At 41.2% G+C, this 12,653-nt stretch overlaps 1 protein-coding gene across 5 annotated transcripts in view; it reads left to right on the plus strand.

Moving 5' to 3' along the window:
• CNTNAP4 (contactin associated protein family member 4) overlaps positions 1–12,653 on the plus strand; it is a 253,966-nt gene that overhangs the window by 179,159 nt on the left and 62,154 nt on the right. For all 5 annotated transcript variants that reach the window (XM_058706376.1, XM_058706373.1, XM_058706374.1 and 2 more), the window contains one exon: positions 8,416–8,613. In XM_058706376.1, coding sequence (XP_058562359.1) covers positions 8,416–8,613 — 198 coding nt within the window. The remainder of the gene's footprint in view (positions 1–8,415; positions 8,614–12,653) is intronic.

Below are 12,653 nucleotides of genomic sequence, written 5' to 3' on the forward strand. Positions count from 1 at the left end.
AATAAAAACAAGATTAAGTTAACCGTCCCGTTTTCCAACCTCACTGGCCATATTTTAACTGCTCAGCAGCTGCCTATTCCATCGTGGCCAAAAGTTTACATTGAATAGCTCTGTGTCAGGAAGTCACAGTTTTCTGGAGCAAAACAAACAGAAAAAGGAAATATTAAATTGAAGTAGGAGGTGTTTCAGAGGAAGATTCACTACTTAAAAATCAGGCAGTGACTATCTGGGGCAAGAACCTTCCAGGCAAAGGAAATAGCAAGTGCTAAGTGCTGAGAGCAGTGATCTTCCCAGGTGCTTTCAGAAAACAGCAACAAATCTAGTGTGGTAGGAGTGTGGCAAGTTATCTGGGAGTAGCGGGAGAGCAAGAGAGTCGAGTAAGGCAGGGGCAGGCGGGGAAGTCACGAGGTCCTTACAACAATGTTGTGAAGTCCCTGACATTTACTTTGAATGAGATGAGAAGACACTGGGGGCTTTTAAGCACCGATGGATGCACTCTGACTGCCTTCCGTGGGATCGTGATGGCTCCAGTGTTGGGAAATGCCCATCTAGGAGCAGGGGTCCACACATACACGCACATGCATGTACACACATACACTCCATAGGCATGGCTATACATAAGATGCAGATCTATGTGTACGTGTGTATAATGTATGTGTCTCTGTATGTCTGTAGTAGGAGTGGAAACCCGCTTGGACAACCAGTTCAAGTAGTGCAAGAATCCAGGCAAGAGGATGATGGTAGACAATAGCAGTGTGGATGGTGGAGGCAGTTTTGACTTTCTCACCAAGTACGTGTGAGATGTGAGAAAACAAAAGGAGACCAGAATAACACCACGGTTTGGCTTGGGCAGCTGGAGTAGTCGAGTTGCCGACATTTGAGAGGTGGTCAGAAAAGGTTTGAGGGCAAAGACCAGCAGCTCGGTCAAAATTTTACACATGTTGAGTTTGAGATGTCTGTGACACATTCAAAGGAGATACGGAGAAAGGCTGTTGAATGTGGGAGCAAAAGTTCCTTTGGATTAATGTGTAATTCTAAAACCTCGAGGATGGTGCTGAAACCATGGCAACAGATATTTGGGAAAATTAGAAAATTAGACTGTATCTTCAAAGGTTTTTCATGTAACACAGCTAGGCGTCTTCCGTTTGTTCTCACAGTCATTGAAGGCATTGCCTGTCTTAGTCCGTTTGAGCTGCTGTAGCAAAATAACCACAGACTGGGTAGCTTACAAACAACAGAAATTCGTTTCTTACAGTTTTAGAGACTGGGAAGTCCAAGCTCGTGGCACCAGCATAGTCAGCTGAGGGTCTCTCCTGGGCCACAGACTTCTGGTATTCTCATGTGATGGAAGAGGGTCTCTGGGGTCTCTTTTACAAGACGACTGATCCCCACCCTCATGACCTAATTACCCGATGATTCAACATATGAATGGAGGGGGGCACAAACATTCGGGCACTGCCCACACGCACCCTAAGACACATGATTCCCGCATGTGTGTCCCTTCAGTGACGTTCCCTCTTGTACCCAGCACGGACCCCCAGGCAGCACTTGAGTCAGGTTCTGACAATGTGGTTGCGGTGACAACAGAATCAATATTTTACACATCTTCCCAGTTGACTCCTCTGTGTACCTAGCTTTGAGAATCGCTGCTTTGGACCTGTGCTTCTCCAGCTTCACAAAACAGACTGTTCTATTATGTGAGGTTGAAACATAATACATTTGAAAATACTTCACAGAGAGGAAGGGAAGACTTTGCAGTGAAATACAGGAATTTAACTGTCAAATAACTTTTTGATTTTTCCTGTTCGTACAGCTTGGGTTGTGAGTGACATTTAACAATCTAACCCCGCGTCCTTGTGAATCCTGTGTTCCCACAATGCATCCTGAAGTATCCACAGGCACATGCTTAGAAGGTTTTGATTCTATAAATCAGATACCTCTAGGTTGATAAGTATCCGTAATCTTTAAAACTTTACGAAACATAGACACACACCACACACATACACACACAAGTCTCATTATCCGTGATTATAACATCGTTATGTTCCGCAAAGCAACAACAGACACCGAATTAGCCAACATTCTCATCAACCGATCAACACATGACCTTGTTTGACTTGTGTTTCGGATTAGAGACACCTTATTTAATACATACTGTTAATTCATTGACATTGAACTCACAACCAACAGCACTGTGACTCACACTTCAACGAGGTTTATTCTAGCACCTGTTTTCTCATGAGGCACGTCACACAGCCTTCTTGCACTTGAAATACTAGACAGCTCTTTAGCACCACACTTCGAGGCCATTGTTAAAAAAAAAATTTTGGGGGTACGTGTGGATTGGGCAACTCAAGCTTTTTGCTGCATGTACATGTCTGTAGATGTACAAGAGTGCCTCGAGTCATGATTTGGGGGTTCAAATAAATTTTAGGCAGTAGGCGATTTCCAGATAATGAGGAACTGCAAATAGTGAGGATTGAATTATATTCACATACATGCATATATTATCTTTGTATGGATAATAATTCCAAAATTGATAGGCCATGTGCACTTAAATTATCTAAATGACAAGGAAATTCCGAGTTTCATTTTATGGAATGAATTGTTCCCTTTCTATTAAATCAACATTTACCTCCTCATATTGCTTTACCAGTCACGAGCCTTATCGCAGTCAACGAAGCGTTGTGCTGATTCGATAACAACTCTGACGGACATGAAGGAAATATGTATATGCACACATACAGAGGTTAATTTTGCCTCAGCAAAATGATCAGAAAGCATTGATGCTGGAGAGGACATTCGCAACATGTAAAGCCGTTTGAAAAGCAAGCCATTGAGAGCAGATACAGATAATCCAGTTAGGAATCAGCTTAGTGTCATCAGAAACCCCGGAATATTGAAATACATTCACACTAAAGTGGCAATCCCAGAATGTAACAACCCAGTGAAAAATAATGTTACAGCTTGAAACGTTCCCTATTGATCTGGTTTTTGCAAATGAGGAAAGCAGGGAGGTTGGGGAAAGAATCATTAGGGAGCAATCAGGGACTAAAACCTTGTCTCCTTTCTCCCAATCTGAACATTTTTCCACTAGAAAAGGCTGTGTTCTATCAGTGTCACATTGCTTATAGCCAGTAACATATCCTCTAGTTGTATAAATCAAGTATAACAATTATAAAAACAAGGCAAAATGCTGAATCCGTAACTTGCAAATGGGTAACCTAAAAAAAATCCAGTTATTAGTCTAGAATCATTGTCAAACAAATGATTCCACGTGGATTTAAATACCTTGAAGCATTACAAGCTAAAAACTACAAAGGAAACTTCTTTTGAACGGATAATTTCCCAAACTATGTTCAAGACTGAAAATTCTTTCTAAACAGAGTACTGTAAATATAATTTAAAAATAAGTAGACAGGATAATAGGAATCCCAGTGACTGTGTCTTTAGAAATGTACATGGCTTTTTTCTTCTACACTAAATCCACTTTTTCTTTTCTTTTCTTTTTTTTTTAAGTTTATTTTTTGGGGGCGGGGGTGGCGCAGAGAGAGAGAGCCACAGAATCTGAGCAGGCTTCAGGCTCCCAGCTGTCAGCACAGAGCCCGACCTGGGGCTAGAACCCGTGAACCGTCAGATCATGACCTCAGCCAAAGTCAGATGCACCGAGCCACCCAGGAGCCCCTAAATCCACTGCTTTTTCTAAAATGAAATAGCTCTAGGTTCAAGGCGTTGTGTCTCATGATCAAACATTGCATTGTAAGGACAATTGTTTCAGTGGGGAGCGATTGATGAGTGCTTGAGCTGGGGCTTTCAAACTTTGATGATAATGCTAATTCCGTTGCTTAACCTTATTCTTTCTCTCTACATCACCACCAAGACTCCTACATTTAGTTTCACTGACTCAATTTTCAAGCCCAAGGCCTGGGCCTCTGCTCTCTAAACAAGCTCTGAGATTGGGGCTCCTGAGACCATCCCCTGGGAAAGCTGGAGCGTCGTTAAGATTTATAACAACAAAATTATTTTTACGCTAGGCATTTCAACAATCAGGTCTTCCTGATAGCTCTGAGAGTTAATAACCAACTATCGTTATTCACATGCAGCCTTGTTTATGTCCAGTTTTGCCCCAGAACACTAGCTGCTCTTCCCTTTCATCTCCGAGGCTTTCCTGAACACAGCACTTCCTACCTGACCTCACAGCTTTTCATCACATCTGTCACCCTCCGCTGTTAATCCTGAAGGAACAAGAGCTCTGCAAGAGTGTTGCTTAAACAGCATGTTTTTTCTTTACACTGTTATCACACTAAAAAATAGCAGTCAGCCTAAGATAAATCAGGTTCTTAATTACTCAGGTGCTTTACATACAATCTATATATTAGAAATCTCTTCGGGGAAAGACACCGGTGGACCCAAACTGCCTTTCCATTTTTTTTTTTTTTAGTATATTTATTAAATTTCATAGATTTGCTGCCCGTTTCAGCTGTCTTTCCTTACTCATGTCCCTGTGTCTCCTTACTGCAACAACTTACTTCTCTTTGCCTTTGGTAGAGGATAATTAAAAAAATAATGATAATACAATCATGACTCTTAGGCAGATAGAAAAATAAAAGCTCAAAAACACATTGTAAAGATTTTAACGCATTGTTCATGAGGAAACTGGTAAGATGTTACAACCAGTTCAAAGGAGAATCCAAAGAACAGACCTCGGGGCACATCGGTAATGTTGAAATTAATGTGCAGACGGAGGAAGACCTGGCTTCGTCCATAGTAGAAAAGGGGAGTCCCTTGAACTTCTGCCGGATGGAATTTGCTCATCTGTGGGCAATCATTACTTGTTGTAAGGAAAACCATGCTTGCTTGCTGAGCCAATAAGACTAAACACATTAATTAATTAAATCTAGAAGCCTGTGTTAAAGGATAATTTCATATGCATATGTCTTGGAAGTTAGAGATAGTGAATTTCTCTGGAGAGATTGAGAAGGCTTATCCCCCCCAGATGCATTTGCCTGCACTCCAAAAGTGATTTAAACAACCTGTGGAGTGGCGCCTCTCCCCAGAGATCTGTGGCATTCTAGAGCCAGAAGGCCCCTTTCCCTCTGTGGAGGGGAGGAGAAGATGTGCCAGCCATCGCCCGTAATCTCCAAGTCTCATACTTCTGGGGGTTTCCTCTCTTGGGTGCAGACCCCGCATGGGCGGGCGCATCTGGCGCTCTCTGTATTGGCCCACGGGACATTGGGCCGTAGAGCCTAGAGGCTGCTAAGATTTTCCGTGGGCAGACGGCCCCTGATGCAAAGACTCCTGTGTCTCTGAGCGGCCGTCTTCCTCCACCCGAGTAAATCTAGATCTCGGTAGCTAGATGCAGACAAACGGATAGAATGCAGATAGGAGGCAAGATAACCAGTTAACTTACAAGTAGGATAACGTGTCACGCCCTCCACAGTGTCAGACTCTTTTGCAAAACTATGAGTTGACAGTTTACAAAGTTCTAAAGCAGCTGAGAGGCAAGGCAAGGCTCACGGCCACCATGGAACCTGAAGGTTGTACTCTCGTCTGGAGAGTACCTTGTCTTTAATTCGTTCATGTGTTTATTCCCTCAGTTCTGTAACTAAAGTCTTTTGGGCGTGTTGTGCCAGCCCCCGTGCTGTGTGCTGCAGATACGGTGGTTAGCAAATCAGAAACCATCACTCTTCTCAGGGAGCCTCCAGGCCAGTGGAAAAGCCCCATGGAATAAATCACAAAATGCTGAGTTACAAATTATGATAAAGTCTGTGTCCTTTACAGTTGTAATTTCTAAACATCAGCTAATGCAATCATGTCTGAAAGAGCAGGAGAGAGGCTCAGGGTTAATAGTTGTGAGAGGCTCCCCTGTTTGCAAAGCACATGGGGCTTTGCATGGCTGCTGGGCACTCATTTTCTCATTGCTCCTCGTGATGTCTCTGCTTCGCCCCGGAAATCGAGATTGCCTGATAAATGCAGCATCTGTTTAACTTCATGCTTTGTAGCACTTTTTATTGAAAAATAAAATCAGCAACACCTGAGTGGCTCAGTCAGTTAAGCGTCCGATTCTTGATTTCGGCTCTGGTCGTGATCTCGCGGTTCGTGAGTTGAAGCCCTGTGCTGGGCTCTGTGTTGACGGTACAGAGCCTGCTGGGGATTCTCTTTCTCCTTCTCTCTGCCCCGGCCCCCCTCAAAATGAATAAATATTTTTAAAAAACGAAATCATTTAAAGAAACTACCGTAACACTGAAATTTTAGAATTTCAAAAGGAAACATTTCTGGGCACGGTCCTTCAAGGGCTGTCGTGCACCACAGCCTTGGATTCCTTACCCCTTAAAAGACCTTTAGAATCATGTGTTTACTGTGACCCAGTGGATGCTAAACTCTAGGGAAGCCCCTCTCAGTGTGAACCAAAAGGCAAAGAGACAAAAGCAGGCATATTGTCCTGTTCCTTTGGCAGCTACCCAGCCAGAGTCGAGCTTACGCGTGCTGTCCATTGATTCGTTACAAGGAAATTTTATTGTTTGCTGAACAGTTAAAGCAGACTCCAGTGGAGGCTAGGTTAGTGGATTTGCCTGATTAATGGTCATGAACTTCTTTTTTTTCTTAAAGATTATGTATTTCTTTTGAGAGTGCGAGTGAGCACACGCGAGCGAGGGAGGGGCAGGGAGAGAGGGAGAGAGAAAATCCCAAGCAGGCCGAGGCGGGGCTCGATCCCACAAACCGTGAGGTCCTGACTTGTGCCGGACCAAGAGTCAGACGCTTAACCGACTGAGCCACCCAAGCGCCCCAATAATCACAAACCTCTAATAGTGAAGGTTGGGTTGGCTAAAATCATAGAATTTCAGACCTATGATATTGTCCTATATTCTGCCAGTTTATTTTCTAAATTTGGAAATGGAGGCTCAGATTTTACCTGACTTTCTTAAGGGCACATCTATTCCAGATCTGCAACTCAAATATCCTGACGGTCTCTATACTATGTCACAGTCTGGCCATCCATAATTAATTTCATTAGCTTTTATGTCATGTCCTCTTTAAGGAAATTAATTTACTGATAAAGCTGAATGGTGAGGAGAAATGCAAAGCAGAAATAAAAGTAACGGCTGTTGTTTCCAAGAAAAATAGTGATGCACTCACACATAGAAGGCAATAGGACTGTCAAAGCTGCCTCCCGTCTTATTTAGCAGACAGACCTTTCTATTCAAAATTCTGGTGACCTGGTGAGGTGTGGGAGTGAAATCTCTTATCTTGTTTTGATTGTCGATCCATGTGAATGCATTAGCTAAAGAGAGGGGAGGAAATTCTACCTACTGTTTCCTCCAATTTGGAATAGTCCTCTGTAATACAGAAGAGTTATGTGGCTTAACATCACATAGATAGCAGAGTTTTGACAACTTCCAATCTGTTTCTTACCTATTAAATCAGAGGACTTTTGATTAATCTGTTCTTGTGCCTGCGTCTATCACCGTAAATATAATGTGAAGTCAATTTCTGGGAAGGTTGAAGGCTAGATACAATATGCCTATCTTCCGTTACAAACATTGTAGGATTTTTATTTCATTTCATAATTTTGGTAATCATTATGATGGTAATGTTTACAGACATTCAAGTGTCGATAGGGATTGCTCTAGCAAGGACTCAAAGATATATATTTTTTTTATTTTAGTTGAGTTGCTGATGCTGTATCAGGTGTGTTCAGCTCAAGGAAGTAACGTCCTCTTGTATTCCATAACTATGCACATCACACAATACCAAAATGAATATTTAAAATTCGATTTAAAAAGAAAAGGATGGGCACTCATAATTAAATGTTGTCTGAAGAGAGAGATATATATAACCCATAAAAATCTGACCTTTCTTTGCTGGTAAAGGGAATGGTAAAGGGAATTTTTAAGAGTAGAAAAATCATCACTTATATCATATAATTTAAAATATTTCAGAAATTCACAGATACACCTTTTTTCACATCGTAGCATCCCTGAATTCAGGGTGTGTCAATAATCAACAATGTTTTATAGTTATAGTAGGCAGCTTTTTCTTTTGTTTTTTTAAGTAAAATCATGATGCATCTTTAAAAAATAGAATATTGGATTCAATGAAATGAAACGTGTCGCAAATTTTAATAATTAGTTTTCTTAATATTTTTCACCATAAACATTTTCTGGTTAAATTATATGGCCATGTAAAATAAAAATCATGGCAAATGCATGGCAGTCGTATAAACTTCAGGGAAAAGAGTCACTTTACTATAATTTAAATATTTTAAGAACCCATTTGTGTTGAAACCTCTCAGAGAGGTTTGATGACTAGAAAAATTTGACTCAGATAAAAGGTGATTTTGATTTTCTTTATTTATTTTAACTTTTGCAGACTAGTGATGGTCTCCTCTCTTTCTTCCCCATTTCCGCATACAAGAAACTGCATGGACCGTCATACAGCACAATGGCTCTGACCTAACAAGAGTCAGAAACACTAACCCAGAGAACCCATATGCTGGGTTTTTCGAGTATGTGGCCAGCATGGAGCAGCTCCAGGCCACAATTAACCTTGCGGACCACTGTGAGCAGGAGCTTACCTACTACTGCAAGAAGTCACGGCTTGCCAATAAACAAGGTAAGGAAACTGAGGCACCTGTCCCTCTGTGCACATGGCACAGCCGCTTTACTTAACCAGCTCCCGAGGATTTCAATTATGCCGTGGTGGTGGTGGCATTCGGCCACGGAGCGTGTCTGCCCCCTGTATACTTAGCAAACATGTCACAGTCTGGAAGTCACAGCAATGCTTTTGCCCAAAGAAAGAACAAGGTCAATTTACTCTGAGCTTTGTTCAAAACCTCGATTGCCTTCGGAGTCTCTTCCTGGCCTCAGTCAGATAACTCTACAGAAAGGAGCTTCATTCTGATCCTCAATGAATGCTCAGTGTCTATCCTTTAGAAAGGGCAGGTGACACATACGGTTTGTTTTATCAGGAAGAGAGTTAATGAAAATATGACTCACTTTTCTCAAAGTGACTATTCTGTGCGACTCTTTTTTCATGGATTGTTGGCAGCTAGCCTCTGGGTAAAATTGAAAATTAGAATAGGCTGCCGAAAACAGTTTATTCAGCAGTTTAAATCAGAAATCAGAAAACCATCTTTTAACTCTTTCCTTTATTCTACTTTTAATAACCAGTCTGCTCTTCAATTCTGTGTTTGGTTTTGTTTTCCCGTTAGAACATCTCATTATGTGACAGTATCTTGGGCCCCACCGCCCAATGCTGGCGCAGTGCTGGAATTTACTGCAGGCGCTTTCCATCTGGCCTCCCGTAGGCATCCCTCATATCGTCTCATCACCCAATGTGTAATCTAGAATTTAATCTTTTTGAAGGGAATTAAGCTTTAAGAAACACGACTTCCGTCATGACGCTTTTCTACTTAACGAAGCTCCAGGCCTTCCTCTTTGCTGTCCGTCCAAAACAGACTCTTGTCTGATTCATACCATTCCCTAACACAGTTTTCTAGGAGTAATATTGAGGTATATTCTTCTTTAGAAATTAGAAAGATTCTGAGACATCTGCACAATTAAGCTACTTGGCGCATGTTTACCCCTGTTTGTTATCTTAAGAGAGGTCTGACTACCATGACAACAATTTTAAAAGACATGCATTTCATATGTGAATGTCATATGTCAAATGGGTCAGCAGAAAGATTTTGAACCCTTTTTTTTTAAGTTCATTTATTTATTTTGAGAGAGAATGCAAGCTGGGAGCTGGGGAGGGACAGAGAGACAGAGACAGAGAGAGAGAGAGAGAGAGAGAGAGAGAGAGAGAGAGAATCCCAAACAGGCTCTGCAGAGTCAGCACAGAGCCCCAGTTGGGGCTCAAACTCGCAAAACCTTGAGATCGTGACCTGAGCGGAAATCAAGAATCGGATGCTTGACTGACTGAGCCACCCAGGTGCCCCAAGATTTTGAACTCTCGGGATGACATTTGAACTTGTTGCTTCTAGTTAAGCGGCTCTTCTACTTACTGTCCACCCACGTAATACAACCAGATTATTCTTTCCCTTATGACTGGCTTCACACCCTCTCCTCCTTTTGCTCCTTCCTCTATTTCAGAATGTCCTCGTTTGGTCATTTACCCCCACCAGCCCTTCCCATCTTGCTGGTCTCCTCTCACACCTTACCCCCCTCTGAAACCTCAATCCCATTTGTGAATGACCATCAAATAGTTACAGTGCAAAGAGCATAAGACTTAAAGGCAGGGAGAGATGTGGGTTCAAATTCCAGGGCTCTTCTTGATTAGGTTTAGAGCTTGGATAGATGAATCTTTCTCTTCTATGACATGGGGCCAGTGATACCAACCTCACAGGGTGTGGCAATGATCGGATGACATAGCACAGCACATACAGAGTGCCTGAAGTGAGCTCCTCTCTTTTCAGCTCTCTGGTGCATCACGGTTATAGTTCACGTAGCAGTTTAGTATGCAGCTGATTGTTCATTGATGCTTAGAATCTAAAAACATAGATAAGCAAATATGGAAGTGTAATCTAAGAAGAATGAGAACCTTATTTATGGAAGGATAAATGAATGAGATGCAACAAAATGAACTGAGTTGCCTAACTAGAAAAGAAAGACAAAAGGGAAGATAAGCATCGAAGTCACAAATCAGCCCAACTCTGGAAGAAACAGAAAACAAAATCCCCAAGGGGTTGGCGAGCAAGCACCACCCAAAGTAAAGAGGACAGTATAGAGTGTGAAGGAACCCCTCCCTTCATGGCCAGTGGTGCCCATGCATCTGGGTGTTGCAGCCAGGCTTGAGAGCCACTAGTAAAGAAAAGGCTGTAGAACAAAGGGTGATGATGCTTGTTACATACACAGATTTTCGTCAGGTCCATCACCCAAGAACTCATATGGAATGAACTTGAGTTTGAAAATAGAGAGAACAGGGGCGCCTGGGTGGCTCAGTTGGTTGGGCAACTGACAGCTCAGGTCATGATCTCACCCTTCGTGGGTTCGAGCCCCGCCTCGGGCTCTGCGCTGAACAAAACAGAGCCTGCTTCGGAGTATTTGTCTCATTCCCTCTCTCTCTCTGCCCCTCCCCCACAAATTCTCTCTCTCTTTCTCTCAAATAAATAAATATATAAACATAAAAAAAAGGAAAATAGAACAATGTGGAGTTTAAGTTCACAATGAGAAATACACGGGGAAGAACAGGAAGGTGGTGTCAGATAAGTTAAGTTTACAGTTTCAGATCAGGTAGAGCAGTTTTAAGTAATAATGGTGCCATAACTGTGGATGAATAAAGTGGGATGTGTATGAAAATAAATTTTCTGCAAGCTGTGGAGCTATGACTCAGCACATTGAAAAGATGATCAATGTGGATACTCAGGTCATTTGGGATTTTAACTATGGGAAGGGGAATGTCCTACCATGATCACTGATATTTTATAGTTTTTAGTTTTTCACTTAGAAAATTTCTCATGACTTTCTTCATTCTTTCCTATACTTATTTAAATTCTTCAGGACACTTGAAAAAGTCTTAAAGGGAACTGCATGTCCTTGGTACTTTAAAACATTCAGTGGTTTCAAGGAAGATCGGTGAAAATATTATTCAATATTTAGGAATAATTTATTTTCTTTTTAATCTATGAACACATAATGTTTAAGCAGTATATTGGAATATACCTATTAAATGTTTCAAGATGGTTAAGTTAATCATGCAGTTAAAAAAAATGAAAAACCTTGATTTTAATGTCTTTATCCATAACACAAACTTCCAGTTCACTTGGGTTTTTTCGCATGGTATGTGCTGGTATGGAAAGGAACACTGGGAGAGAGGTTGTCAGCATTAGTAGAGGTTTAATCAAATAGTAAGTTGTTACGAGCATTGACATTTGTAAATGAGGGAGAAATTACTATAAGTCCCATATTTTCAATAGGGCTCATGGCAGTAACTTAAAAGTTTTGAAAGTCAACAGAGAAATGATCTAACAACTTTGAGGAGCTGATTTGATGTCACATTCTTCTCATGCCCTGATTCTCAAATGACTATGATGTTTCCTCACTACCTATTGTTTTTTGCTAAGACAGATTGCCTGCATTCCTCACCTGAATGTTCTGTCTATTCTTTGTGCTAGTTCTTTGGCATCATGTTTAGTCGTAACTCTGAGAAGGAGCTGGAAGCTGAACATTCATCATAGAAAGCAATGCACTTGGCTAAGGGAAACTTTGTTTTTGAGTGTAGTGTTTGCTTCAGTCATAAAGATCTTTCAGTGTTATTTCTGTAGTCTCCAAATAAATAGCCAAGCCATTAAATGGAAGAAAAAAACCCACATACTTCCAAATAGATCCTAAATCATAAGGAGGGGGTGCCATACAATGCCTAATGTAAATAAACAGCTCATGTATTTTTAGTTGAATAAATGTATTGAGATCAACCGCTGACTTTCCATAACATTCTGTAGTGTTTTAATGGGCATTTCATGATCTCAAATCAATTTTGCTTCTGATATCATAATTACTGTGGCTTATATTTTGATGCCTTCTTGTTTCAGAAATTATTTTTAAAGAACTTACATATGTGAACTCCTCTCAAAACATTTTTAAATGTCATGCCTGAATTAAAAAGGAACTACTGGTTTCTTTTCTACTTGAAGAAAAATATATTGACCATTT

The sequence above is a fragment of the Neofelis nebulosa genome, chromosome 17 (genome assembly GCF_028018385.1).
Source record: "Neofelis nebulosa isolate mNeoNeb1 chromosome 17, mNeoNeb1.pri, whole genome shotgun sequence".
Classification (NCBI taxonomy): Eukaryota; Metazoa; Chordata; class Mammalia; order Carnivora; family Felidae; genus Neofelis; species Neofelis nebulosa.